The sequence below is a fragment of the Oikopleura dioica genome, chromosome 2, assembly GCF_907165135.1.
Source record: "Oikopleura dioica chromosome 2, OKI2018_I68_1.0, whole genome shotgun sequence".
Lineage (NCBI taxonomy): Eukaryota > Metazoa > Chordata > Appendicularia > Copelata > Oikopleuridae > Oikopleura > Oikopleura dioica.
In genome coordinates this window covers 2,137,082-2,163,831 of record NC_137292.1, presented here as the reverse complement: position 1 = coordinate 2,163,831, position 26,750 = coordinate 2,137,082, and the positions used below count along the sequence as shown (strand labels likewise).

At 39.2% G+C, this 26,750-nt stretch overlaps 9 protein-coding genes across 9 annotated transcripts; 6 read left to right on the top strand and 3 right to left on the bottom strand.

The window, feature by feature from the left end:
- The first annotated feature begins 242 nt into the window (after positions 1 to 242).
- Positions 243 to 2,358, top strand: LOC145697577 (uncharacterized). Its single transcript, XM_081774799.1, has 3 exons — positions 243 to 257; positions 312 to 324; positions 1,180 to 2,358. Exons 1-3 carry the CDS (start codon positions 243 to 245, stop codon positions 2,232 to 2,234), a joined length of 1,083 nt encoding a protein of 360 aa, XP_081630925.1. The 3' UTR covers positions 2,235 to 2,358.
- A 4,089-nt stretch (positions 2,359 to 6,447) lies between these two features.
- On the bottom strand, positions 6,448 to 7,952 carry LOC145699563 (uncharacterized). The gene is made up of 2 exons (XM_081776835.1): positions 7,897 to 7,952; positions 6,448 to 7,811 (listed from the first exon to the last, which is right to left on the bottom strand). The coding sequence occupies exon 2, from the start codon at positions 7,809 to 7,811 to the stop codon at positions 6,783 to 6,785; it is 1,029 nt and encodes a 342-aa protein (XP_081632961.1). The 5' UTR covers positions 7,897 to 7,952; the 3' UTR covers positions 6,448 to 6,782.
- A 1,235-nt stretch (positions 7,953 to 9,187) lies between these two features.
- Positions 9,188 to 9,968, bottom strand: LOC145699583 (uncharacterized). Its single transcript, XM_081776860.1, has 3 exons — positions 9,836 to 9,968; positions 9,541 to 9,719; positions 9,188 to 9,496 (listed from the first exon to the last, which is right to left on the bottom strand). The coding sequence occupies exons 1-3, from the start codon at positions 9,920 to 9,922 to the stop codon at positions 9,316 to 9,318; spliced, it is 447 nt and encodes a 148-aa protein (XP_081632986.1). The 5' UTR covers positions 9,923 to 9,968; the 3' UTR covers positions 9,188 to 9,315.
- A 4,554-nt stretch (positions 9,969 to 14,522) lies between these two features.
- On the top strand, positions 14,523 to 15,132 carry LOC145697576 (uncharacterized). Its single transcript, XM_081774798.1, has 2 exons — positions 14,523 to 14,795; positions 14,833 to 15,132. Exons 1-2 carry the CDS (start codon positions 14,523 to 14,525, stop codon positions 15,130 to 15,132), a joined length of 573 nt encoding a protein of 190 aa, XP_081630924.1.
- A 48-nt stretch (positions 15,133 to 15,180) lies between these two features.
- Positions 15,181 to 16,371, top strand: LOC145699561 (uncharacterized). Its single transcript, XM_081776832.1, has 3 exons — positions 15,181 to 15,393; positions 15,433 to 15,805; positions 15,877 to 16,371. Exons 1-3 carry the CDS (start codon positions 15,197 to 15,199, stop codon positions 16,369 to 16,371), a joined length of 1,065 nt encoding a protein of 354 aa, XP_081632958.1. The 5' UTR covers positions 15,181 to 15,196.
- A 167-nt stretch (positions 16,372 to 16,538) lies between these two features.
- LOC145697575 (uncharacterized) lies at positions 16,539 to 18,669 on the top strand. Its single transcript, XM_081774797.1, has 5 exons — positions 16,539 to 16,667; positions 17,036 to 17,141; positions 18,269 to 18,326; positions 18,423 to 18,494; positions 18,540 to 18,669. The coding sequence occupies exons 1-5, from the start codon at positions 16,542 to 16,544 to the stop codon at positions 18,667 to 18,669; spliced, it is 492 nt and encodes a 163-aa protein (XP_081630923.1). The 5' UTR covers positions 16,539 to 16,541.
- Positions 18,670 to 19,371: 702 nt separating this feature from the next.
- On the top strand, positions 19,372 to 20,536 carry LOC145699594 (uncharacterized). Its single transcript, XM_081776872.1, has 3 exons — positions 19,372 to 19,684; positions 19,726 to 19,915; positions 20,399 to 20,536. Exons 1-3 carry the CDS (start codon positions 19,666 to 19,668, stop codon positions 20,514 to 20,516), a joined length of 327 nt encoding a protein of 108 aa, XP_081632998.1. The 5' UTR covers positions 19,372 to 19,665; the 3' UTR covers positions 20,517 to 20,536.
- Positions 20,537 to 20,761: 225 nt separating this feature from the next.
- Positions 20,762 to 22,019, bottom strand: LOC145699562 (uncharacterized). The gene is made up of 5 exons (XM_081776834.1): positions 21,975 to 22,019; positions 21,301 to 21,935; positions 21,183 to 21,257; positions 21,029 to 21,140; positions 20,762 to 20,982 (listed from the first exon to the last, which is right to left on the bottom strand). Exons 1-5 carry the CDS (start codon positions 22,013 to 22,015, stop codon positions 20,796 to 20,798), a joined length of 1,050 nt encoding a protein of 349 aa, XP_081632960.1. The 5' UTR covers positions 22,016 to 22,019; the 3' UTR covers positions 20,762 to 20,795.
- A 258-nt stretch (positions 22,020 to 22,277) lies between these two features.
- On the top strand, positions 22,278 to 25,636 carry LOC145699556 (proton-coupled zinc antiporter SLC30A2-like). The gene is made up of 11 exons (XM_081776827.1): positions 22,278 to 22,368; positions 23,855 to 23,917; positions 24,010 to 24,152; positions 24,195 to 24,316; positions 24,363 to 24,444; positions 24,514 to 24,619; positions 24,665 to 24,772; positions 24,814 to 24,898; positions 24,958 to 25,079; positions 25,130 to 25,287; positions 25,334 to 25,636. Exons 1-11 carry the CDS (start codon positions 22,322 to 22,324, stop codon positions 25,504 to 25,506), a joined length of 1,209 nt encoding a protein of 402 aa, XP_081632953.1. The 5' UTR covers positions 22,278 to 22,321; the 3' UTR covers positions 25,507 to 25,636.
- The last annotated feature ends 1,114 nt before the right edge of the window (positions 25,637 to 26,750 follow it).

Genomic DNA, 26,750 nt, shown 5'->3' with positions numbered 1-26,750 from the left:
AGCGCCCAATTGGACTCTGAAAATCGAAAACGATAAATGTCGCGGGGATGAGTTTTAAAATTTGAATAAAACTTTTCAAATGCTGATAAATCAACTTGAATTTAATTTCTTATCGTTTTTCAGAAAGATTCTTTTGGTGTACTAGGGATTTGCTTATTATTATTTTGCGGTTTGTTTATACCGTATAAATACCGTTATTGATTCGTATAAATTATACGAATCAATAAATATTTAATATTATAATGAACACTATTACGGTATGATTATGGTACTATAACTAGTGTTTCTCATAGTAATCAATGGACTTTCAGAAAAGAAATCTTGGTTTGTTTCAAATTCCTGATCAAAGAAGAAGATTTTCGCAGTCCTAATATTCAGATGATAATTATGGTTAAAGGTATTGATTCAATTTAATCGCATCATATTGACAGATCCTTATGGACCTTATTCATCTGTTCGAATTGTCCGAATGAACGTGACTTGAGAAAACGCCAGAACATAAACTTGATCTTAAAAAGGATGAGTCGCAAGCAGAAAAAGCCATTTATCAAATAGCATTCTTTTTACAAAGATCAATATTTTTATATTGCTAATGAAAAATGTTCTAGATGAATTCTGAAATCAATTGTCCTGAGAAAAAAAGCTCTGAGCTGATGTGGCCCGCGGCCCGCGAAGCCCTTCTGCCGGGTTTGTTTCGCTACTAGCGCGGAAAAAATTGCAAAAAACTGCCTTCCAGAGACAATTCCCAAAAGAAACAACCCGATAAGTAAAAAGATGCAACGGATTAGGGTGCGAATCCGCCATGAAAATAAGGAACGGGGATATTTTCCTATTTTTATCAAGCTTTTTTTACGAGTTTTCACCTCCAAGAATAGCATTAGTCTTTCAAAAGAGCTGAGTCATGTTTGTTTAAATTTGCGGCTTGTCAAGATTTTTGAGCATCCCTGGTTTAGAATTTTGACGGCGTTTTTGACCCATGCGATGAGCTGATTTTGCTGAAGTTGTTTATCAGAATTATTACTGGTCAAGATGTGACATTACCTAAAGGAAGAGTTTATCGAAATAGTAGTCTACCGTGTAACTGTCGAATTTCAACACAATCGAATTTTCGAATTGAAAAAAAACTTCACTTACAGAAGAAAAAATCACTTTATGACTCCTATTTTCAAACTCAAAAAGGTTCCTTCGAATCCGCCGGTGTCGACCCTGATTTCTATTACATTGAGTCTTCCGACATCTCCTGGCCGATTCAAAAATGGTTGAAGACTCCAGAAGCAATCCGCAAAATCTGCACCGATCGAGACTCGAAAGACCCTATTCAATCTCGATCTAAAACGAAGAAGGTTGCGAAAAGCAAGGACGAAAATGATAATGAACAACGAGTTCCGGAGATTCAGAAGCCAGATGACGAACCAGTTCCCGAGCCGGAAAAGGAGCGAGAAATCGATGCCAAAGAAGAATATCAAGAACTCCGAGTTGACGTTGTTCCTGCTCAAGAAGCTCAACAAGAATCAGTTGCCGAACCAAAGCAAGAAGATGAGCCGCCAGCTGAGCCCGAGCCCGAACCTCAAGTTGAAGAAGTCAAGACTGAAGAGCCAGGACCTGAAGAAATATCCGAACCAGTTGAAGAGGCAATTACTGAGGCAGAAGCTCAACCTATTGAAGACGAAAACTCTGAAGCAGTCAAGGAACCAGAGCCTGAACCAGTCGTCGAACAACAACCTGAGCAAGCTCAGGACGTTACTGAAGAACAAGCCGTTCCCGAACCAGTTGCCGAGCAGCAAGAAGTCCCAGCTGAGGAAGTTCTTCCAGAACAACCCGAAAGAGAAGTTGTTGAGGTAGAGCAAAAACCAGAACAAGAAGGAGTGAACCAAAAAGTTGAGGAAACTGCCGAACCAATCGAAGCCGCTGTTGAACCTGAACAGACGGAAGAACAAGCTCCTGAAGCAGCTTCAGAGCCAATTGCCGAGCAAACTCCAGAGCCTTCTGAGGAAGCGGCTGAGGAACCAAAAGAACCAGATTCAGAGCCAGCTTCTAAACCAACTCCTGAACAAACCCAAGAGCCATCTCCTGAGCCAATTGATGATCCCTCTCCTGAACCAGCTCCAGAACCAGCTCCTCAACCAACCCCTGAACCCGTTCAAGAAAAAGCCCCACCCGCAGCAAAACCAAAGGAAGAACCCAAACAGGCGCCAAAGAAAAAGAACAACAAGAAGAAAAAGAAGAAGAAATAATCCTTATCTCGCTTTATCAACAAAAAACAATCACCCTTAAAATTTCTGTAGTCAAAAATTCAACACTATAAGTAACTGCTAGCTCTCATAAAACTACCGTACTGATATGAGAGTAGAAAAACAAATATATATTTAAATATATCAGAGTCAGTTTGTTTCTCTTTTTTCATTTCCGAAACTCAGCCATCTGGTGATCTTCCCCAGCCCCGTCGTATTTGTTGTATTGCTGGAGAATATTCGCCATTTCTGGGCTTTTAGCGAGTTTTGCAAACTTGTCCGAATAAACGAAAAGTGTATTTTTGGAAAAAAAAAATCATCGAAAACTCAATTCCTGTTTATAACTTCAGCGAGCTCTGGATAATCCCGTTTCGCAGCGTTGCCTTTAAGCTCGAATAAAGTTGGCCAGGGAGGAAGCACAAGTGCAGAAATCAACGAGAAAAAATGGAAAACGAGCATCTTGTGAATGACGAAATTGAGTATAAACTATCTTTTAAAAGGGGCAGCTCGTTAATATGAATGAAGCAAACAGCATTCAAACTACCATATACTAGTCGAACTAGATGCCATGTTGTCAATTTTTCCGAGTTCCGCTGCGATGGTCTGAAAATTAAATGAATTCCTAACACAAAAATATTAAAAAAAAAATGGCTCGATTATTTTCTTTTCCAGAGCTCCATAGTCTATGGACCATAGATCAAGTCGGCAATATTCAATTTCTTTGTTTCATTCGCAAATGGACGTTCAACACTTGAATATTTTATGGCTTACTTTACTTGATGAAAAATTGCAGATATAAATTGGATGGAAGACAAAGGAAAAAAGAGCAAAAATGAAAGTTTTATATTTTATTTTCTTCGTTTGCACTTTTGCTGCCAGGAAAATGATGAAAGACCTTTTTTATTCAAACCCTTATCCTTAACCTGAGCTCAACCCTAACCCTATCTCGTGAATATTATTTGAATAGAAATGACGCTGCTTCTGAGAACTTCGCTGATAGCATTAAAAGAATAATGAACAGTGACGATTTTCGAGCACTTTTCGACTTCATCGACAACCAGCAGCCAGTTTACTTTACAAAACGATCTGCAGCCCCAAAGAAAGACTTCTGAGACGGATGAAAATATTATTTTGGCTTTTCAAAAAAGAGTTTTCTATTTTATCCTGTCAAAAGCGCATCACAAAATGGGCTCTACCATCTGTTCTGCAGCAACATCTTTAAGCCATCTTCTCTTAGCTACGTTTTGCAGTAAATTTATTGAATAAAAATAAAGTCGCTCAGAAGAATCTTATCAAAAGAGGTCCATTATCGATTCAAAAGAATCGTCGTTGTCTTTTTTTGAATACTCTTGAGTTCGATGATCTTCGTAGTCGCCTGAATATTTGTTCATGAAATTCAAAAGAGCAGTAATTTTCGGGCTTTGCAACCACGAATGAACGTCGCTATTCTTTAAATTTTCTGCAGGTGTGTTTTTTGTAGCTTCAATAAAGCTAAAAAGTAGAAAAATCTTAAAAATCTGCATTTTTTTAAATAATGATTTTTGCAACCCGGAATTATATCCACGAAAATTATCAATTATTCAAACTTTGTAATGAAGAAAAACAACTATTTTTCACTAATTATTGGCCTATTTTATGATGCTGTCAGCAAGAAAAATTAGCAGGCCACTTTTCAAAGCGAAAGAATTCTGCGAAAATTTAACGAGTTGTGACGCAAGATCCTCAAAGTTGACGAGTCAGTTTGCTGATTGAAGAAATCTGCTGATTAGGCCCAGCCAGATTGGCAAAATACTTTTCATCATTCATTACTTAGTTAGTCCTTGACAAAAATGCACAGTCCCTTTATCAAAAAGAGAGGAGAGAAAATCCAAAAAAGAGGAGAAATAAAGAGACGAGAAGGCTTTCTTTCAAAATACTGGAGTTTCTGCAATATTGTTATTCTTCATATTCTGAGATTTCTTCACCGATTAAAATCAAGCGAAGAAAATAAAACAACGAAAATCAAGCCTTCTGGAATCAGCGAAGAAAATGTCGACATAAAAGAAGATTCGGAGTTGTCAAGTTCAAATCTGTCAAATTCGTTTATTGAGCTAAGAAGCGGCAAAATTATCACTAAAGATTTTTGAATAAATACTCTTTCATTTCGGCATTTCTTACTTTGAATTGAGCCAAAATCGACGCTTTGATTGCTTGTTTTCTTCAATATCGAAAACCGCTGAAAATAACAAACCAAACCAAACCTGGCATTAATTGACTCAGTCTGAATTTTTCAGCGAACAAAAACCGCATCTTCCTGTTGCAATGTTTTTCAAAGTCATTTTAGGGCTTTTCTAGGTCGTAATGGAAAAAGTTTATTGAGAATTGTTGAGAAAACTCACATTCTGAGTGATCTTATTCTGTCATTAAAACTCTGTATCGAAAAAGTGTTGACGGGTGACTGATTCGTGGTTTTGAAGAGCATCCAATTTTGCTCTTTCAATTTCACCGCTGAAGCATTAATATTTCGTCGAACAGTCACGATCATTTTCATCCCCGTTTTACAGTTCATTTTCATCGAAATCTTTCTTGCGCCCATCTTTCCAGATGATGTTTTCATGTCTTCTATCATTTTTTCGCAAGTTAATTTCAGGTTTCAGATTTGCAAAAGGCAAGCAGAAGCAAGTTTTTTATCCTGAAGAAAGCCAAGTTCAGTCTTGGAACCTCGGAGGGGTATATTTATCAATAAAATACGTTCTTATACAGCTCTTATTAAAGAATTACTGGTTATTCAAGTGATTTCCTGAAGATAACCCAGAGCTGTCGGGTTACTTGGACTGAGACTGTTATTACAGCTGATCCATCATCCCCAGCCACTTAATTATTAATGTTTTCATCTATAAAAAGACGTCAGTGATCAGTTTAGCTCGCAAACAATTAAAATGCTTGTGAGAATCTTCCAAACTGCAATTTTTCTTCTCGCAGCGTCATTTTTCGCAAACGGTCAAGATTTCGAAAGTGACCAAAAAAGAGGCGCGCTGGACTTTTTGTCCAATTTAAATTGCCAAATCATGCCAGGTTGGTAAATTTATCTCTTAGCAGTTAAAATTTATGTTTCTAGCAAACTGGAGAGCGACAATGAGCGGCTGCCGGACTAAAAGAATGCCCATCACCTTCAAAAGTCTGCTGAACGATCTTTACAAGACTATGAATTAAAAATAGCGCGATATTTTTTGGATATTTTTATTCAATTGTAGCAGACGCATTCTTCGACGCGTATTTTTCGTAGTTTGACTTTTTTCCACTTCGGTCTTCCTGCCCCGTCGCGTAAGCCAATGATGATATCCACGGGGTAAAGTTTTTTGGGGTGGCTTTTTTCGGATATTATTTGATCAAGATAATGAAGGTGAAAGAAGGTCTATAGAATTTATGATAAAATCCGAATTCAACAAGACACTGGTCCAACATCTCTGTCACGGATACTTGCTATTGAAGATTTAAGACTAGATCGAAGCAGCTTGTTTTCATCTAAAAGCGGAATCAGTCATTGCATTGAATGAAATAACAGATCTTACAAAGAGAACTGTAGTCAAAGCATTCGCCTCTGCAGAAATTGACGTAAACTGGCGGGCTCCGAATGTAAAATTCTGTGATTTCCTTTTGAAGATTCACTTTTTCCTTGTTTTACAAAAAATCATTCAGCTGTAATAAAATCATAATGTTTTTGAAGAACAAGTGCCTATGAGAGGATGCATTTGACAAACAGCAAATGCCATTGGATCATTCTCCTCTTTTCTAGGGTCAAAAACTCTAGAAAAGACTAAAAATTATATCAACTCTGTAATGACCCGTTTCCCCGACTTCTTCTCATCCTTTCTTCTTTGTAAATCTCATCATAAGAAATCAACAATCTTGGTAAGTAAGATGCATCGTTTGCAGGATCTTTTAGCGTCCCGAGAATCCAGAGATCATTTGAGCAATCAGAATTCGATCGTTGAGGATAATTCCAACTAATTAGTTCGAGAGAGAGGTTTTCAAAAGAATCTTGGTCTATCCAATTTATCACGTGATCGGTTATCTTAAGAATTCAATAAAAACATACCCCCTTGAATTCTTCATACCTCGACATGATGCCACCCAGACCCTTCATCTTCCACATCAATCGTCTTCACAAGATCCCTTCGAAAAGGATGGTCGGATATCTTTTATCGGTACAAAGAAATTATCAAATCAACAAAGATTTTTTTCTTGCTTTTTTAGTTTATTCACTGTCGGCTCAGGATCGAGTCCATTTACGATTCGCGATCGGAGCACAGCAGAAAAATAAGGAAGATGGAAAAGAAAGGCGCGCTGTAATTTGCCCTCTCTCCGGTGGCTTTTCTATCAGAATTGAGTCAGGGTGGGGGTTGATAAAAATAATCAGCCAAGGAGAAAGCTCAAATTAGCATTGGACCGTAATCATAGTACAGAAGAAAAACAAGAAGGGCTGGAAGAATGGTAAGTTGTGGAATGCAGTCTTCTGTTGTTCTTGAGCACGGGATTGGTTCTCGAGCGCGCCAGGGCCATTTGAATCGGTTATGCGAGGATACCCTTGGCCACTTGGGTGTGGGGGTTTCGGAAGGCACCGTGGTACTGGGGCAAGTTGGTGTTGGAGCTCCAGTCCTTGGAGTGATCATTGGCGGGCCGCTTGAGGAAGATGTTGGAGTCCTTGACACCAGCGGAGAAATCGGTGATTTGACCAGCTCCGCTATCGACAAAGCCCTCGGCAGCGACGTGGTTGCATCCTTCAGCGTCGTACTCCAGGTATGGATCGCAACAGTAGTGGCAGACGGATTCGGTACCCTTGCCTCGTTGGAAATGACGTTCAGTTGCTCCGAATCGTCGATCGCCCCATCCTTGAGCGCTAGCCTTGCTGTTGCCGCTCTGAGTGTCGGCCTCCATCCAGGAGAACGCTCGCCACTCGTCGTCAACAGTGAAGGTACCGTCTTCGTGATCGTTCCAGGCGTAATGGTGTCGGCAAGCTCCGGATCTGACCTCGGTCTGGGAACCAACAGGGACGTACTGGGCGTCAACCTGTGTTGGGTTATCCTGATGGAAAGCAACACCGATCTGGATCTGGTAGTTTTGCCATTGCTGACGGAGGCAGCTCAGCGGCTGCTGGCAACCCATCTGGACTCGAACCTCAGTTGGGCCTGAAGCAGCGCCATTGAGAAGCTCTCCATGATCAACTGCGCTAACAGTTTGCCATGGAGCTCCTTGCTCGTAGTTCCACTCGTTCTCGGCGTGACGGATGATTCGTCGCTCGGAGATGTAGCAGAAGTAATCTTCACCTTGGCAGTAGACGGCGCCGTGTCGCTCGCTATCGCCTCGAACAGCGGAGGCACCCAAGCAATTGGCGTATGACTCCTCAAGACACGACCAGCAGATTCGTCCGTTTCCGAGGGCTCGGGCGACAGAGGCAACTTCGGGCGAGTTGGTATGCCCGGTGAAGAGAGCTCCTCCGGACTGATCGGCCTGCGACTTGCCGGTGTAGATTTGATCGTAATCGTAGTACGGGTATTGGGCAGAGACCCACCCGGCCAAAACCCCGGCGAGTAACTTCATCTAAATGAGATTCTTAGCAAAAATTGAAATCAAGGACGACAAATTATAAATTCAATAAAAATAATCTCTTATCTCAAAAACGTACCTTGATGTTAAGATGAAGTTTCCTGACTAAATTTTCATTCGCTTTCTTCTGAATTTTATGTCTCCAAAAAGCGCGCTGGTCTAAACCGCGCGGTCAGAACTTTAAACCATCTCTGTTTATAAACTTCTCTCAGCCCAGCGCAATAACAAGATTTCTCTCTTTTGCTTTCGATTTTTCTCATTTGTACCGTTCCTGGAAAACACTCACGGGAAATCGCTTTTGATGGTTGTTCGGGTTCGGCAACTTGTAGAACATCAAATGGGCGCTTTTCACTTTTCCTAGAATATGAGGCGGAAATCAACGAAAAAAACGCCCTACCGTGGCCGTTTTCGAAAAATGAGATGTCACGAGAGCTGAAACTCAGCCAGATATGGCCGCAGAGGTGGCCGGGAATTTCGGTTGCGAGCCGGGCGCTCGTAAATTGAGCCGATTCTAGAGTTAAATGAATGATTTAATTGATCTTTGCTGCAGAACTTATGATAATTTTTTTTACCTTGATATGATTTTTGCGGTGAATGAATGATGACTTTACTTTTTTCGCCTGTTTTAGCCACCTCACATTTTGAATTTTCGAGCTCAATTGCATCCTCTGCATCAATTTTCACCTCATGATCTTCCGGAGCCGGGCCAGAGTAATTCACAATCAGGTCGGAAAGGTTGTATCTTCTGCTGATCTCTTTTATGACTTGAAATTTCAGTGACTGAATTCTCTGCTCTCTCATGCTTTCGAGACTCATTTTTTCGGGGCATTTCTGACTGTCGTTTTTGCAAAATTGGGAGTTGACAAAAGGCAAGATAAAAGTGAATTTCATTGTTGATTTCTCGATTTAGTGCTAGTCATCAGGAAAGAGAGGTACCAGCTATTTAGCTACAGTAATTAATCAAGGTGCGATTAATTCAAAATGTCAGGGTTAATGAGAGGATAACTAAGAGTTCGCGCATCAAATCGGCGAACTATTTCATTGATTCTGAAGACTTTTTAAAAACATGTTTTTTTCTAAAAGGTAAAAAAACGTGTTAAAAATCTCCGATTTCAAAAATAGAGAAAAAGCTGCGCGGATGTGCATCTTTCGTGTAATGACTCAAGAGCCCACAACTCAAGTGGATAATTGTCAGAGAAGTTCTAGATCCACTTCGCCGCAATTAAAATTAGGTGGCGGTGAATCGACTCCACTTTCAAAGCTTTTCATTCTCCGAATATCTACGTGCAAGAAAAACATGCAATTAACTTCAAAAAACCCAGCAAAAATTTTTCTCTTTCGATTTTCCAATAAAGTATTTTCTATTTTTTTTTGCATTTTTTTATTTCAAGGAATTTTTATACAGTGGCAATTTTAAAAAGTAAAAAGAAATTAGCTATATAAAAAGAGAAGAGGGCATTTCAACTGCAGTTGTAGTTTCAAGTCGGTGTTCTTGAGTTTAGATGGCGCAGTCGTACTTGGTGTTGTACCAGTTTTTGACCTTTCGGAGTCGTCGGATAGTTCGGGAGACGTAGTTGCCTCGGCCAGAGCAAACGTAGTTTCGGACGTATGAGTTCAAAGCCCGGTTGATTTGCTTGTTCAACTGGCATTTGTCTTCCGGCGCGTCTCCAGTGTTGAAACTACAAATTTCCCGTTTTCTAAGTTCCGAAAATGAAGTACTTACGCAAAGATATCATCCCCTTGAGCTCCATCTCCAGATCCTGCTCCTGATCCTTCATCACAGGCAGTTCCCCAAGCGTTGGTGTTGTTGACCATTTCTTCGGTAAGCTTTGCGAGTCGGTTAACGAATTTGGCTGTGAATCGAGAGCCGCTGTTTACAGTTGGCATTGGCGCTGTCAAATTCTAAAGAAAAATTTTAGTAAAAATTTTGACTCAAAGAAATTTTCTTCAAAATTTGAAGGAATTTTTTGAAAAATTTTCAAAATATTTTTCATTTTAAAATTTGTTTTTTTACTTACAGCAATATTGTCCTGAATAACAGCCATTCGATCAGCAGCGTCAGTTTGAGCTTGAGCGGCGGCGAGGAGAGCAGCGAAAAATTTCATTTTGCGATTTTTTCTAAAGCTATTTCTTTCTCGATTTGGACCTGGAGAGTTTGATGAGAGCTAGAATGCTGAGAGCAGCTTAAATAGTGAAATTTCATGATTGCCCGCGCGCGCCCCGCCGCATGCGCATAAAATGCGCCACCAAGCGGTAGCGCGCGGAGACGGAGTTTTAAGGGGGTAGGCATCAGTTATCCAATTTTCTTATTGAACTCAGAGTTCAGCATTCCTCTGACAAGAAGCCGTCTATCTTCCTTAATAAACCTTTGTAGCAAATCTTAATTAACAAGAATGAAGAATGTTTCTTACTCCCAGAAGACTCAGATTTTGTCTAGCATGCGCGAGATTATTTATCTTGTTATTTAGCAGCAGAATTTAATTTAAACTCTGCTGAAAAATGATGTCTTCTGAGAACCACAATCGAAAACGTTCATTTTTCAAAAACCAAAAAGCCAAAAAAATGGGAAAAAGAAAGTCGAATCAAAAGAAAAACTCGTCGACAGGTAAAGTTCAATTTTTAAACCTTGAAATAAGAATAATGCAGAATAAACCGAATCATCAAAAAACACCTGTTTTTATCAAATATTCTGATTTATTTGACAGGCAGGCATTTTGTCGGTCATTCGTCGAGAGAAAATGCTTTTAAGATACCATCATTAATGATATATTTAATCACCTCAAAAAAATAATCATCGGCCCATTTTTTCCAACAGTGTCTGTTTTAAATGACAAAAATGGTCAGAGAAAAGGAAAAAAGACGAGATCTCGAGGAATCGGATTATCAAACTAATTCAGATTTTTTAAAATATTTTTTGTATTTTTTTGACAAAAATGGTTATGATTCGTCAGTTTTATTATAACCCCAATTTTTAGAATCTTTCCAGACCCCAGAAAATGGAGAATTAATCTAGAAGACGTTTCTGATTGGCTATAAGGCCGATAAAAAGCTTCTGATTGGAGTTGAAGTTGTCCGCCAATCAGAAGCCCTTTTTTGACCGGGCAGCCAATCAAAAATCTCTTTGAAATCTCTTATCCCCAATTTTCGTGTTATAAAGGGTCAACCAAAATTTTCGGGGAAAAATGAACCTAGAAATTTCTAAAAAATAAACCTTGCTTTCAAAGGATAAATTGCTAGGAAACAACTTGATGATCAATAAGCTAAAGCAGTGGTTACTGCTAGGAATTGATTGATTAAAAATATTTAAATCCTCTTTTGATAGTTTTTAGCCGCTAGCTTTAAATAGCCCATAATTAATGTCTGAAAGGCATGGATTTCTTGCGCCCGAATTCGCCAAAGAGAAAAGTGTCGATTCGGCTCGAAAAGATGAGAATTCGCAAAAAGGACATTTCGCTGAAGCGATTCCAGAGCATGCCGGATAAATTGAACACGATCCGCTCCCCGAAAATTCGTTCGCCCAAACCTTCCGCTTTCGGTTCATTCTTAATCTTTTGCGAAAAAGGGCATTGACTCAGCTTTTAACGAAAACATAATTCTAGCGCGACTCTTCGTCGAAATGGTTGGCGGTGTTTCGCAAGTTCCCTTTGTCGTGCCAGATGAACACAGGAAAGAAATTCTAGAGATAGAATTTTTGAAATTTTATTTTTGAAGTATAACTTATAGTATAAGTCTTATACTTTATACTGTATAAGCAAAATTAACGAAAATAAGGGTGTCACAATGATAAAATTTTAACAATTAATTTTGAATTTATAATTGTGACACCCTTATTTTCGAAAGTACCATAGTTATCATGGTTTATTTTTGTTCGAATTGGGACCCCTATTTTCTGCTCGAAAATAAGGGTGTCACAATCATATATTTAAAATTTATAGTTAAAAATTTATAATTGTGACACCCATATTTTCGAGCAGAAAACAGGGGGTCCCCATTCGAACGAAAATATACCATGATTACTATGGTACTTTCGAAGGCCTTCATAACATTGTGGAGAGCCCAGGGCCAGACTATTTGCATTCTCGAAAAAATTCACGAAATTTTCTTTGAATATTCTTTTTCGAAAAAAGAATGCATGCATATTCATTTTGGCCTATTCTCGTGCATATTCACGAACTTTTGAGCGGACAGGGACGGGGCTTCGATTTGGGTGGCGCCCACGAGCCGTGAGCCTAAGGGCCCGATTTGATTCCGCCGCCGGCTCGGAGCTCGACCAATCAGAGCGCGCAGCATTCGCGAATATTTGAGATATTCACGGATTTTTCAAAAATTCACGGAAGATATTCTTTTCCATTCATTTGAATATTTTCGCGTCGTGAATATTCATACAGCAATAAATAGTGAATCTTCGGCAAAAAGAATAACTTTGAGAATGCAAATAGTCTGGCCCTGGGAGAGCCTTAATTTCAAAAAGATTCAATCAAAAGCTCACATTGACAAGAAAAGTGAACGTTGATGAACAAAATTCCAAAGAAAAGCCATGTCTGCATGAAATCAAAAATCAGCTTGAAATCGTTAATTAAGAATTTCTCCAAAGAACTGTTTCCGCCTTGAGCTTTTCTCCCGACCAGCCGATTTCGGTCAGTGTTTTTATTTCGACGAAATTGAAAATTCGAAATTGCTGAAAATTATTATTTAGAGTGCGCCCGTCCCGATCCAAAATTCCAACGAGGAAAGAGGCTTTTTAAAAATAACAAAAACTAAATATGAAAATTTTTTTACAGTAGAAAAGAGCGTAAAAAGAAGGATGAAAAAGACAATTTCTTTCCCGAAAATGACGATAGTCTTCAAATTTTTCAAGAATTCGATCGAAATCGCGACGGAAAAATTTCAATTGACGAATTAATGACGACCCTAGGAACATGTTCCTGCTGTGATACACTCTGTCATCATTTTCAAGTAGAACATGTCTGAAGACGAACTCGGTCTGGCCTGCCATAGAGATGATGCGAAGCAAATGATTAAAGTCGCGAATAATTCAGCTGAAGGGAAAAATGAAGATGAAATTACTTTTGATTTGGTCAAGAAATTTTAATATTTATTAAAAAAATCATGACAAATTCGAAAATTTCTGAACCGAAAAAAGATTCTTTCAAACTTCTTCTGTCAGAAATCGATCAAATTGAAACCACTTAAAATATTTCTTTTTCAATAATTAAAAAAAAATACAGTGTTGTAAAGAATTGCCGGTCTTTAGAAATGACGTGTTCTTCTATTTTCCAAATTTAAAAAGGTCGATCAGCACTGAAAACAGGAAAATGGCGAGAGAAAATAAATTGCTCAGAACATGAAAGACAAATTAGATTCGGCGTGAAAACGGATGACCAGCTCAAGGAGGTTAAAGAGGTGTCAGCGTAAATTTCATTGTAATTTTTTTAAAAGCTGCGAAAATATGACGTTTTTTAACCGCGTGGGACGAATCCGCGCGTATGAGCGCGGGACGAATTGTACATTTCATTGTAGTTTAAGCGAAAACTTGAATAACTCGCGACTCGCCCATCCGATTCTCGGCAAATTTACAGACAATACTAATTCGAATATGAGCTTTAATAATTTCAACTTAAATTTCCGAAACAAAATCATTTTCATATTACTTGTAGCTCTCATTTTGACCGAGTGCAGTGATTGTGCAATGATTTTTTGCAAATATTATTCAAAATTTGAAATCTCCGGTATTGAAAACCTATATTTTCACTTTGAAAATAATAAAAATACCCAACTGAAACGAGAGTTATGAGTGAGAGAAAGAGCGCGGCGCGAAGTAGGTCAGACTTAATCCGGCGCAGAGCGCTGGTGGTGCGCGATAATTCGCTGAAATTTGAAAGAACGAGAGAATAAGGTTGTGCTAAGGCGCATTTCAATTTTCAGATTCATACGATCAGTAGTTTTTGAGCTAGGGCACTGCAAAGTCTTAAACTACATTGAAATGTACAATTCGTCCCACGCGGTTAAGGAGTTGAAAAGGACATCTTTTATTAAAATTTTACGCTTACGAAAACCGTATTCTTTACCGCAAGAAAAGGGGTTTGAAAGCTTCAACTTTACGATACAAGAAAATTAATTGATTGAAAATTCGGTATAAACTCTTATTTTCAAAACAGTGAATTAAATTTTAAGTTCACTTTAATCTAAGGTGGCGACGAAAAAAAGCCGCCAATCCATTCATTGAATGAAAAAATAGCTGATTAGATTAGGGCTCCATCGCCCGATGAGAGCCCCTCTTGGTCTCTAGAATTTCTTATCTCGCACGTTCCCTGATTTTATTCGCGACTTTGGACTCGATTCAGATTTCCAATCAAGTGGCAGCCAGTTTTGACAACTTTCGATTGAACAGAGACGCGTTTTTGCTCAAATTTCCGATAACAGAAAAAAAATATATTTTAACCTGTTCGGGAAAATGGCCTTTTTTGTGTATCAAACAGGAATTTAAAGCTTATTGATTTGAATATTTCGTCTGCTTTATTCTAAATTTTTGTGTATTCCAACCAAAACTAAGTATCAAAAAGGGCTTCGCCATTCAAATAAGGGTATCCCCGTGAAAGTCATGTGAGTGCAAAAATCGATTGCACAGCGAGTCGCTGAATGGTTAATATTTGCACAAAACGGTCGCACTTTTTCCGGCTTGCTCTTTTTCTTGCTTCAAAAAGAATGAGTAAGCTGAAGAAACTCGAGGGAAATCCCTCAAACTGGAATCTCGACAGTTTCTTTCAAAACTTAGAGAAGGAACTTGACGCGCTATCGATCGGGGAGGAAGATTACTTTCGAAAATATCCGTGGAAATGGACGGTTCCAGATGCAAAACACCCCGAAGTTGCGAATGATGATTTTGGAATTCCGGGCTCGGTCGAGGAGTTGGAGCAGTTGGTCGAGAAAAAAGCGTTTCGAAAAGCTGATGATCATACGAAAGAAGAATATTTTCAGGTAAAGGCTAGGGTTTGATGAAAAATCATGTGTTCAGTATTTGACATCAGCCGACTCACGAGCATACCTTGAAGCCCGAATGACCCATTACTTTGTCAACTCTGACAAAATCCGATCCGCCATGGCAGCTGGAAGAACTCTTCTGGGAAAACACGCGCCCAAGGAATTCGCTGGCCAGTTTTTGAAAGGAAAAATCGAGTCTTACCAGGTTTTCAAGACGCAGCTATACGCTCATGCTCAAAAAGCGCAGAATTTGAATTCCGAGGGGGCGAAAAATGCTCCAAATCAGACGAGATTGGGAAAATTAAGGAAAGGATATCAAAAAGCACGAAATTGACCTTGAATGACTAAATTTTAATTATCTTTTTGAGTATTCTTTATAAAGACAATTTTTACGAGAAATGATCTTCAACAAAAACCAAATGCCATTCGAAAAAGCCCGATCTTTCCGTGAAATCCTCGACGAATTCTTCATCGAAGACCAAGAAGGATTCGAATTTCCGGATATCGAAGGAGACGACTTGTTCTTTCGAGGAAAAGAAGAATTCACCCCGATTCTGAGCACGATTGGACTGTTACTCACGACGTTTGGACTCAGGTTCCTCATTTTTAATAAACAAAAAATACTTTTTATTAGTGAAAACGAATTCCGAAAACTAGAAGCAGATATCACCCTTCAAGTTCAATCACCTCTCGACTCCAAAACTCTCAATCAAAACAAATCCGTTTTCTACCACAAATCAGAAGAATTCATCAAAAAGAAAAATGCCATGATCAAGGAAAAAGAAGCAACTCTACAAACAACCAACTCTGAAAAGCCGAAAGCTGAAAAATCAAAAAACGAAGAGCCGAAAAAGCAAAAGGCCAAGAAAACTGAGAAGAAACAGTCAAAAGCCGAGAAATCGGACGAAAAACCAAAAAAGAAACAAAAAGAGGAAAAAAGCGAAAAACAAAAAAACGCTGAAAAAGAAGTTGAAGCTCAAAAATCTGATTTGAAATCAACCACAAAGGCCTGGGTTAGCAAAAATGCTATATTTACACATCGAACCCCATAAAATGCATTTGTAAAAACCATAAAAAGAACGACGAAAATAGCGGCTCCCTCCAGAAATCCGATAATTTGAACGAAACAAAGGCCAACTCAATTGACTCCTCGATTCCACCACCACCATCCTATGAAACCGCTACTCAAGATGGCAGAAAGTCAAAGAAAAAAACCCCTCTTCTCAAGAATCCTCCTCCCGGAGCGCAAATCTGCCCTCCAACTCACGATGACCAAATTGAATACAATCAGATGTTACAACAAACGATGATGGATTACCGCCACGGGCCGGAAGGGCAAGGGCATTTCCCTTACTATCATGGACCTCCTGGTCCTCCCCATCATCGAGGAGGCCCTCCTCACCACCGTGGAGGACCCCCTCATCATCGAAGAGGACATCCCCACCACTGGGGAGGGCCGCACGGAGGACCCCCGCACCATGGAAGACCTCATCATCGAGGAAGAGGAGGCAGAGGAAGATGCAGATCAAGAAATCGTGAAGAAGATTTTTCTGTTCGAAATTTCGAGGAATAAAAAACCTGATAAAGGAGAAAAAGGGGCTCTTGTTGACTTTGGCCAGGGAGAGGCTGGAATTCCCTCTGTTTGTGAATTTAAGTTCTTTTGTAAACAATTGAAAATTGTCAATCAGGGCAGAATCTTGTAGTTCATCGCAACTGAGATTTTTTCCTAGAGAAAAAAAAACAATGAAGCTTTCCTTCGGACTTCTAGCAATCTTTGCCCAAGCAAAAGAGGAAACTTGCTTCCACCCGAAATTGGCGCAGTTTGACAGAGTAATCAGAGGAAAATACAAACGAAAATTTGAGTTTGAGGTAATTAAGGCTTTACACAACAGTTTCAAGAACTCACTGCAGCTGGAATAAAGAACCCTGATTGATCGGCTTATGAATCATTTTTACTTCGTTTCTTAATTATTTTTTCAACGAAAAAGTACTTCCTCGAAAGGGTGACTCGGACGTGTCCCCTTAATCCATCGAATCTTCATATTTTTGCGGTGAGCTTGGAGATCTGGTTTATCTCTGAAGCCGGGATTAAAGATGACCGTATTTGTGTTAGCGATTATGATTACGCCAGTCCAGGAATTCGGGTTCGCGGTGTTTAGAAAGCTCACTAGAATCATGAATCGCTTCAAAAAGATAAAATTTAAGGGTGTCAAAATATTAATTCTTCTTCTTTCAAGGATCAAGCTCGCTACTTTTCTCAAAAATACAACGAAATGCTTCCAGTCGTCGGAAACCTGACCATCCAGCTCCACGAAATGGAAGATCATTACAAAAGCTGCTCAGGTAAATTTCCACTTTTCTCCTTAAAAAACTAGTAATTCTAGCGTTCGGGGCCCTTACGCATTGTCCTCCGTGGTGTTTTCTAAAGTCATGATTTCGGTTTTCTTTTTTTGTTAATTCCAAGGGGCCGGACTGCGGCAAAAACGTGTTCGCGATAAAATTACCAACGTAAACGGGTTGATAAAGGAGGGCTAGAATATCGCTATTTACTACAAGCGTGTGATAGAAATCCGCTTTCCAAGTGAACATATGCATTTATCGCGTGCCAGTCGCATGCTTTGAAACCTGTGTCAGGAGCAGAAAACCTGAGTCAGGGTCTAAAAACCTAAGTCAGTGTCTAAAAACCTGAGTCAGGGTCTGAAATCCTGAGTCAGGGTCTGAAATCCTGAGTCAGGCTCTAAAAACCTGAGTCAGGGTCTGAAAACCTAAGTCAGTGTCTAAAAACCTGACTCAGGGTCTGAAATCCTGAGTCAGGGTCTAAAAACAAGAGTCAGGGTCAGAAAACCTGAGTCAGGATCTAAAACCTGAGTCAGGGTCTGAAATCCTGAGTCAGGGTCTGAAATCCTGAGTCAGGCTCTAAAAACCTGAGTCAGGGTCTGAAAACCTAAGTCAGTGTCTAAAAACCTGAGTCAGGGTCTGAAAACCTGAGTCAGGGTCTAAAAACAAGAGTCAGGGTCAGAAAACCTGAGTCAGGATCTAAAACCTGAGTCAGGGTCTGAAAACCTGAGTCAGGGTCTAAAAACCAGAGTCAGGGTCATAAAACCTGAGTCAGGGTCTAAAAACCTGGGTCAGGGTCTGAAAACCTGAGTCAGGATCTAAAACCTGACTCTGAATGGTCTTTTAATTCAGGTCTTTCGAGCCCTGACTCAGGTTTTCTTCGCAAGCTGTCGAGAGGAAAATTGGCGGATTTTGAAAGATGACTCAATAAATATCAGATCTAAAGCGTTTTCGGATTTGCGATGCGTTTATAATTGCTGCGGTTAAAGAATTTCACACTCGAGACTTTTAAGAAATCCAATCCAGTTGGTGATGCACCTAAAAAATTCTTCTGATTTTTTAGAAACCGTCTTTTGGTTTTTTTGTATTTTTCTAGCGCCGCTAGAATTTTTTTCTAAAAAGATAAAATTTAGGAATGGTGCGCAGATGTCACGAACAAACGAATCTTCTACCGCGAAAAATCCACTCTTGGTATATAATTACATTGTCAAAAGCGAGAAAGACGATCTTGTCTTTTTAGCTTTTCGATGTTTTTAAAAAGTGGCTTTCAAACATTTTGAATTTTAGCTTGCAAGAACGTTGCGAGCAACGTTTTGGACTGTCAACGAGTTTGAGTTCGATGAGATCTTCTGGGCAACGGTTAGTTTTGTACTTTTAAAAAAGGGTGTTAAAACGATGATTAAGACGATGCTATGAGCAAAAGTGCCAAGAATGCAAAAAGTGCGACTGCCCTGTCTGCAGAACTGACTGTATTACGCCGTGGATGTCTGACTGGGCTCAGCAACCTGTGTTGAACTCTGACTCAGGGTCCTAAAAACCGTTTTTTAAATGAGAAAACCCACTACTGGTACTTTTGAGCCGAAAGAAGCGCCTTTTTTTCAGGTTCTTTGAGGACTCTGAGACTCAGGGCCTGAGTCAGGCTTTTAGACAGGTTTCTGAGCCCAGACTTTTGACGTTGCTCGATATTCTAGGCTTGGTTTTCAAGGATTTTTTTTTGATATAGTTTTTTGGAAATGATTTGAACTACCTGAATTTATCAAAATAAATTGAATTTATCTTCTTCCGGAAATTTAAGGCTCCACCATAACGAATGCATAATCATAAATCTCGAGCCGTTATTATCCGAATAATGAAATCAAATACGATCCCGGGATCAACCTAAATTCAGGAAATCGCAGCAGTTCGCCAAAGATGGCTCATTTTAGAAATGCGATAAAATTTCTCGAGAGGCGAGATTTTCGGCTTTTCACTTAGATATTCGTTCTTTTTCTGAGTTTAAAAAGTTCCCTTGAAAACCTGCGGAAGCGATGCGGAATGTATCAAATCCGAGTACAAGAAGCTCGCCGAGGAAAATCAAAAACTGAACGAGGAATTTCAGGCTCCGGTCGACACGTTTTCTAGAGCTGGTTCTAGAGCTCAAATGACAACCGGGATTAAAGACAGCGATTGAGAATTCTTGGGCGATTTCTCAACAGGAACACGGTTTTTAACGAAAAAATTAAGGGTATATAAACGATAAGAGCAATTTTAAAATGTTTCGTTTCTACGAGAACCCCACATTTCTGTCTAGAAAATTGCGTTCAATTATGATCTCCCTTGATTTAATCAAGTATTTTCGCTGTAATTTATTTAGCGATAAAAACTGGCGCAAGAATTATTGAGACGCGAAAACGTTTCAGAAGACGCTTCAATGCTTATTTTATCAGTTGTTATCAGTGTTTTCGCCATTTTACCGCTTCTCCTGCCCATGATAACTTTTCTTTATTTTTGTCTCTAGAAAATTTTTTCTTAAAAACCATTACAGTATGAAATGCTTATGGCCAAATACGGTAAGCTCGTTTTCTTGAAAGTAAGGTCGTCAAATTACTAGATCTTGGGCTGAAACACTACGAAGAATACAAAGAAGCGTACAACAACTGCTTCGAGTCGCTAGAAAAATGCGATGCCCAGCTTAATCATCTCAGATCACAAGTTTCTTCCTGCGATGAAAACTGCGAAATCGACCAAAAATACATTCGAGGAAACGGACGATTCAAAACTCTTGTTTTCAGAATTCAAAAGTTTGAAGAATTTCAGCTTCATTCTTAACTTCTCAATGCACGTGGTCCAATCATTGGACCACGGCGACTTTGACCCCCTGTAATTCCCGTTGTTGTTATCTGTTTGACCTGAATTATGTAATGTGAGCTGACAAGACAAAAACGAACCACTCTGTGAAGTTTCGAATGAAAACTCAAAAGTGGTGGCGTTTTGCGCCAGATTTCTCTTTCGCTCTCTGGTGAAAAATCGGAACGGATTTTTCGATTTACAATTGTTTACATTTATAGAAGAGGGTTCAAGCTTTCTAGCAATATATTCACGAGCTTTTTTACCCGACGGAAACGTCAATTAGAGCCAAAAGTCCTGAGCGCTGTTTTTCACACTCTGAATTTGGCGCGCCGCGCGGGGCTGGATAATGCATTGTGGTCCAATAATTGGACCCCGTGTATTGAGCGCTTAGTCGCGCGCCCGTGTATTGAGAAGTTAATAATTTAAAAATTCAGATTCGAGGCCGCTAACTTGGAAAATCTGGTCACGTGCGAAACCTACAAGTCGAAATGCGAACAGTGCAATTATTCTTGTTACTGTGATCGCTGCCCTAGATGCCTTGACACTGAATAAAATTTGTTCTTTCTTCTTTGAAAAAGATTTCGAGATAAGGATTGTTTGTCGATAATGAGCTTTTTACGCGTGTTCTTTTTGGAACGTGACATTCTGACGAGTTAAGAATTCGTGTCCGGTGAAGGATATACCGATAAGGTCTGTTGAAATTGAGATGATCTTTAATAAAAAAGAAGAAATGGTTTATCGAAGTTTATTTTACAAAAATATTTTTTAAAAAACGATTCAATCACAAAGGCCGATACAACCAGTCATATATGTGAACAAGTTTCCAATCTTTTAAGGTCTCTTTAATTTAATAGCTCTTTCGATATCATCTTTTTGAAATAAATTAGAAGACCGTCCCAGATGAAAAATATACATTGATGCTCTGACCCACTCATCCGGGTGGAAGCCGGAATAAGGGTCGATCATCAGGCGTATTGATGTCCATATTCCAATCGTAGCCGTGTAAATCATCAAAGCACTTTGTTGATAAATTAATGGAGAGTGGCGTAAAACTTGATTCTTACCAGACAAAGCCAAAGTACCAATCATAAGGCAATAAGAAATAGCCAAGAAATCCACATGGTAGAAGAAGAAGTAGGAAAATGACAGTAAGGAGGGTACTGATGTTAAATAAATCTGAATGAAAAGCGTACTTTCCGAAAGCAATACCGGTTTTACCTATTCCAGCAAGAGCTAAGCAAACTCCAATAAGCAGAACTGCAACAACGACCCCAAGAGAAATTCCCATAGTACCTGAGAAATAATCAGATTATTTTTTTGATCTTTCCTTAATTACCAGCAGCATTTGCGCTGCAAATTGCGGCACTTTCTTGATAAAACTCTTGGCCTAATGAATGTATACAGTTAGGCTTATCCAAAGAAACACTACAGCAAAAAGCTGTTTTGCAAATAGCGGTATTTCCAGTTGAACTGTTGACCGCCCAAAGATTCGCTAGAAAAGCATAGCCGGCTGACATGATAAAAGTCCAGAAAATCAGCACAAAGAGATTCAATGGCCACCTTCTCGTTAGCGTATCTGAGCAAAAAATAACCAACCCAACTAGCGGGACAAGAAGCGTAAAGACATAGTACAAGTACCACTCTGAAGTCAAAGTGCAGCCAACATTGTAATCGTATAAAAACCAAAAGGTCATTCCGACCATAACTGAGACCATGGCGCTAACTGTCAATAGAACTTTGATGATGAAATTTCGCCGCGAAATTGGATTGTGCATATTGCTTTGTATGTAACCAACAGTAGCCGCAGCACCGCCATGGCTACTGTAGTAATTTGGCGGAGTAGATGAATCATCAGAACTTGAAGAAAACCGAGAAACTTCGTCCCAGTGGTATCCTGGTAACGTTTGGGCGCCGTAAGTTACAGGCACTTCTGAGACAAGCTTTCCGTCATCGTCGTAGGTTTTCATAACGCTGATAAAAATGAAGATCACTTTCGATTCGAAATCATACCTGCTCTGAGGCGGAACCGGATAAACTTTGTTTTCATTCATTTTCTCTTCGTAATTTCACGCGGGTTTTAACGCGTAAGTACACATTGGCAAGAGTCGTATTTGCCCTCGTCGCTAAGCTATGCAAAAAATATTTATTGATCATCTGCATCCGACAATCATTTAACGAATGCTCTAATAAAATAATGGGATAACATATGTTTAGTTGAAACTAAGAAAGATCTTCTATTTTCTTGGGCCTGGGGCTGTTGGTGCCATTTGGTGGCCGATTAAAGTTTGAATAATTTCTCCCTTCCGAGAGAGTAAAAAAGGGAGGCATAATGAGAAAAGTCTGGCATTTTCACAGAGATGACCAGTGCGGAGTCGTTTTCCAATTCTGATGACAGCTATTATGAGTAAGTACTTCAGCTTTAGCTTGCAAGTGAAATCAACGAAGACTTTGGGGTATCTTTAGGTGACCCATTGATTATGTCTTAATAGATGTTATAACAAAGTTCATACAAGCCTAAGACCCTTATTGTCAATAAGTTATTGTCAATAAGTTATTGACCTAGATATCTGTACTTTAATTTGTATCCTTATTTTTGTCCGAAGTTATCCATTTGAAAATGAGCCTGGAGCTCTCTTTGAATAATTGATGGCGTCGAAATAGAAGATAATCGGCGGAGAAGTTGTCGGAATCTGCGCATATCGCAATCGCTCTTTACAACAGATGATCGCCTTCATGATTCGGCACTTATCCAGATCAGTGCATGGAGAATAGAAAATCATTGCATTTTGCAAGTTTAATATTTTAGCCGCAAAATAAGGGGTCGGCAAAGAAGTCCATTTTTAAAAAAGAAGAGGGTCTTTCAATCCATTTTCACTGAAAAAATCACACAAAAGAGACTTTTCTTGAGCTGAAAAATGGTCCAAAATAGGACACGAAGGACCTCAAGTTGAAGATTAAATTAAAAGAAGCGAACTCATATTTTATTCGCGGTACAAATATATTGAATTATTTGCAAATAACACTTGCCGCCAAGTCAATAACAATATATCTGGAGGAATGTAAAGAAAATAGAGACGATTTTTTTTTCGCGCAGGTGGCGCCAAAACAGGTTCTAGTTTAAAAATGCATAGACTTTTGGATTGTTATATGCAAAAATTATAGCCGACACAAGGCAGCCCGTTTAACTTTCTCGAGATCTAAACAATCAACGCCAAAAGAGAGACGGAAAAAAGAGAAAAAAACACGAAAATGAAGCTTCAAGCAAAAAAAATTGAAATCAAGGAAGACTTCTCAGATATTTTGTTTTTGTTTTTCGTTTCTGTTTATACGGTAAATTGGTTTTAGTTTGAAAAAAAACACGCTGTAAATTTTTAGCTTCTGCAAATAAATTATTTTTTGATTTCTTTCCAGCTCTGACTACTAAATTACTTTTCTCAATATTAAAAATGAATGTTCGAACTTGGCCATATTTTGATTAGTATTGGATACTCGTGTCCAAATCCTCCGACGCGATATTACCGCAAAATTGGTACCGATTGAGAGCAATTACAATAAGTGTGTCTCTCGGGAACACTTTGCCTTCAGTCAGGAAGAAATAATCCTTTTCCGACTGGTTAACTAATAACCGCAAAATTATTTTGCATTATTGATACTGCCACTCACCGATACTAAGACAATACTTAGTCGCATCCATTTTCTGCTGAATCAAACAAACAGAAAAAAAGAGGTTGAAAGGGAGGCCTCAAGAATCTAAGCCTTTTCTCTTTTATCAGCCGAGAAAGATAATTTTAATCTTCAGCTGCGGCGAAAAAGAGGGAAAATTTTCGATAGTTTTTTTTTATTTTTTAGAGAAGTTGAGAAAACTCGAACATAATTCTTTTCGCTTTCAGAATGATGGAATATAAGCTTCAAAACGGTATCGACGTGGATTACTATCAAATGGAAAGCTACCAGTAAATACATCAAAAATATACAGTTTATATACAAAAATCGTTTCAAATGGTCAATTCCGCCTCTTTTGAACAAAAACAAACAATTTTCCTAGATACACAGACACTCTCCTCGAGCAAGATGTCGACGGGAAAATCTACACAAATTCTTCGAGTCGGAAAACAGGTCCTCAACCAGATCGGGGGAGAAGACAATTGATAATCGCTACTGGCATTTGCGCAGTCTTCTTTGTCGCAGGTAGATTAGATGAGCTCTGAAAGAGAAAACTGACGATTCTAGAGCTTCTTGGTGGAATGTACTCGGGGTCTTTGGCAATTTTGACGGATGCGGCGCATCTTTTAACCGACATGAGCAGTTTTGTCATCTCTTTGGTGGCGATCCACTTGGCGGAACGGCCTCCTGTAAGTCGCATTGCGCGGATTCATTATTCATTTTGATCAATTTAAGACGAAAACTCTCACATATGGATGGCACAGGGCAGAAGTTCTTGGAGCTCTGATATCTGTCGAGGCCATTTGGATTCTTACAGGCATGATTCTATCTAGCAAGCTTGTTTTTGAGCGTTTTCTGTGATGAAAGTTTTTGAATCTTTTCGAAGCAATTTTATGTTATTCGGCAGTTCAAAGGATACGAACGATGGACTTTGAAATTCATAGCTCAACTATGGTCGGTTTGAGCGCCTGTGCCATTCTTGTAAATATACTGTAAGTTGAGCCAGTCGATTCTCTTTTGGCTTCAACAACTTTCAGGATGTTCTATGTTCTCTGGGGCAGTGGACATGGCCACACGCACGGCGGACTTTCCGGTGGACACGATCATTCTCACGGCGATTCGAGTGAAAAGAGCCATACTCACAGGTTAGTTTATCTGACTACTGTAGTTTCTAAATGAACTTTAGTCACGGCCACAGTCATTCTGGAGATGGCGAAACGCCTCTTAATGTTCGTGCTGCCATCATTCATGTCATCGGCGATTTATTACAGGTAGACTACTTTCGTTTCTTCAGTATATCTTTTCTCCCGTATTACTCTACTAATTCTAGAGCTGTGGAGTACTGATTGCCTCCATCGTCATCTACATCAACCCCGAGTACAAGATCGTCGATCCAATATGCACATTTATGTTTTCCGTCATCACCCTGATGACGACTCTTTCAGTAGTCAAGTGAGTCGTTCTTCTTCTCGCTGAATATTTAACCCCCTTATTTTGTCCAGAGACTTGATCAGATTTATTATGGAGGGCTCGCCAGCAGGGCTCAACTTGGAACAAGTCAAGAAGGATATCTCCGTTGATGGGGTTCTCAAAGTACACGATCTGCATGCGTGGGCGTTAACTCCTCAGCAGTGGGTTTTAACCGCTCATGTCGTCATAAGTAAATTAAAAGAAATGTCCAAAATTCTAAGGACTGTCCTTTCTAGATACTGTCAATTACAGTTGCGAAGACGTAGTTAAACGCGCGGTAGCTTCAGTCAAATCTGAAAAACGCTTTCTCTCCGTCACTCTTCAACCTGAAGCTCACGATCCCGATAAGCCGGTAGTAGCCGACCTTTGGAATTGTCAACTCAAATCAGCCTGGACTAATGAAGTCTAGTTTTTTATCAGAAAAAAATCTATTCTAAATCTGAAACGATTTCGAATATTGATTGCTCAATTGAGTGAAAATTCTTTTATAACTCTTTTTTATACCTTATTTATTTATCTTTTCCTGTCCTTTAAAAATATCGCGAATCATCAATATATAACAGATAAATATATTGATCACTGTCAAAATAAAAATCAAAATCAATTGATGAGTCAGTTTTTCTAGTGCATAAGAATGAGATACATGTCGACTTGCAAATCTCCGAAGCCAAAGCCAAGAACAAGACCGGGGACGAGACCAGGGAGTTCGGCGAGTCAGGAATGGTCCGCAAAGAGATTCTTCTTCTAGTGAAAATTCTTCAAGTAGGGGGGTCCTCCAGGGACAAAAAATAATATATGCTCGCTTGGTGACGCTAATATTTTCGGGTCAATCATCAAAAATCATCTATACTCCCAGTCAACCTTTATTTTGACAGGAAGATTGAAAATAACAAATGAAGAGGACCTTAAAAGCGGCAATCACTTTATTCTGTATCAGTAGCTTGATGCATCAAAATTTTTATTTTTCACTCTTAGTTTCATTTTTCATATTCCAATAAAATTAGTCTGCTATGCTTTAGTATTGTCGAAAATGAATCCATTTTTACGACGATAATTCTGCTTGATTGCTGCTTTTTAACAACAATCTTGAATCTTAGATTTTCAGACTCAGAAGCAGCCAATTTTATCTTAGTTGACCGTTTTTTAAACTGTCGTAAAATCGTGAAAATGCCAAAAAAACGATGATTAGAGTCGAAACATGTTTATTGTTTCTCACGCAAGGGCAAATGATGAGCGATCGGCGTAAATCGGCGCGCGGCGGATTTCCCGGTGGAAGAAGTGAGCTTCCGAAAGCGTGCCTTTTGGACAAATGGACGGAAACGAGGGATAGTGATTTTCTAGTAATGATGACAGCTGGTGACATTTCGGGGAAGATTGAAATCAAGGAGGAAAATAGTTTAGTGGACTTTTCGGTTATTCTAACTACGAATCATCGAGAAGAGAATATGTACCTCCTTCGAAAAATAACTTGAGTAGGACAAAAGCCTTTTCACTTTTGAGGTAAGTCCCACTTCTTGGCGTCGCTTCAATGCTGAATATTTAACAAAGCCGTGCAATCGCATCTCAGCGCTCGAACTTTTCTTTCAAAAAGATTAAAAAGAAAGAAGAAAAAATAGACGATTGAACATTTTCAACATTTTTTTTTCAGGCTCA

Bases quoted from the DNA above. Each gene is read 5' to 3' on its own strand.
- LOC145699563 (XM_081776835.1), bottom strand. From the start codon at position 7,811: ATGAAGTTACTCGCCGGGGTTTTGGCCGGGTGGGTCTCTGCCCAATAC.
- LOC145699583 (XM_081776860.1), bottom strand. From the start codon at position 9,922: ATGAAATTTTTCGCTGCTCTCCTCGCCGCCGCTCAAGCTCAAACTGAC. The intron at 9,720-9,835 runs GTAAGTAAAAAA...ATTTTTCTTTAG, and splicing joins TTATTCAGGACAATATTGCT to AATTTGACAGCGCCAATGCC. The intron at 9,497-9,540 runs GTAAGTACTTCA...GGAAATTTGTAG, and splicing joins CAAGGGGATGATATCTTTGC to TTTCAACACTGGAGACGCGC.
- LOC145697576 (XM_081774798.1), top strand. From the start codon at position 14,523: ATGAGTAAGCTGAAGAAACTCGAGGGAAATCCCTCAAACTGGAATCTC. The intron at 14,796-14,832 runs GTAAAGGCTAGG...TCATGTGTTCAG, and splicing joins CGAAAGAAGAATATTTTCAG to TATTTGACATCAGCCGACTC.
- LOC145699561 (XM_081776832.1), top strand. From the start codon at position 15,197: ATGATCTTCAACAAAAACCAAATGCCATTCGAAAAAGCCCGATCTTTC. The intron at 15,394-15,432 runs GTTCCTCATTTT...ACTTTTTATTAG, and splicing joins CTCACGACGTTTGGACTCAG to TGAAAACGAATTCCGAAAAC. The intron at 15,806-15,876 runs GCCTGGGTTAGC...AACCATAAAAAG, and splicing joins ATTTGAAATCAACCACAAAG to AACGACGAAAATAGCGGCTC.
- LOC145697575 (XM_081774797.1), top strand. From the start codon at position 16,542: ATGAAGCTTTCCTTCGGACTTCTAGCAATCTTTGCCCAAGCAAAAGAG. The intron at 16,668-17,035 runs GTAATTAAGGCT...TCTTCTTTCAAG, and splicing joins AACGAAAATTTGAGTTTGAG to GATCAAGCTCGCTACTTTTC. The intron at 18,495-18,539 runs GTTAGTTTTGTA...ACGATGATTAAG, and splicing joins ATGAGATCTTCTGGGCAACG to ACGATGCTATGAGCAAAAGT.
- LOC145699594 (XM_081776872.1), top strand. The intron at 19,916-20,398 runs GTTTGAAGAATT...TTAAAAATTCAG, and splicing joins CTTGTTTTCAGAATTCAAAA to ATTCGAGGCCGCTAACTTGG.
- LOC145699562 (XM_081776834.1), bottom strand. From the start codon at position 22,015: ATGAATGAAAACAAAGTTTATCCGGTTCCGCCTCAGAGCAG. The intron at 21,936-21,974 runs GTATGATTTCGA...CATTTTTATCAG, and splicing joins CCGGTTCCGCCTCAGAGCAG to CGTTATGAAAACCTACGACG. The intron at 21,141-21,182 runs GTAAAACCGGTA...CTTTTCATTCAG, and splicing joins CTTAGCTCTTGCTGGAATAG to ATTTATTTAACATCAGTACC.
- LOC145699556 (XM_081776827.1), top strand. From the start codon at position 22,322: ATGACCAGTGCGGAGTCGTTTTCCAATTCTGATGACAGCTATTATGA. The intron at 22,369-23,854 runs GTAAGTACTTCA...TTTCGCTTTCAG, and splicing joins TCTGATGACAGCTATTATGA to AATGATGGAATATAAGCTTC. The intron at 24,620-24,664 runs GTAAGTTGAGCC...AACAACTTTCAG, and splicing joins GCCATTCTTGTAAATATACT to GATGTTCTATGTTCTCTGGG.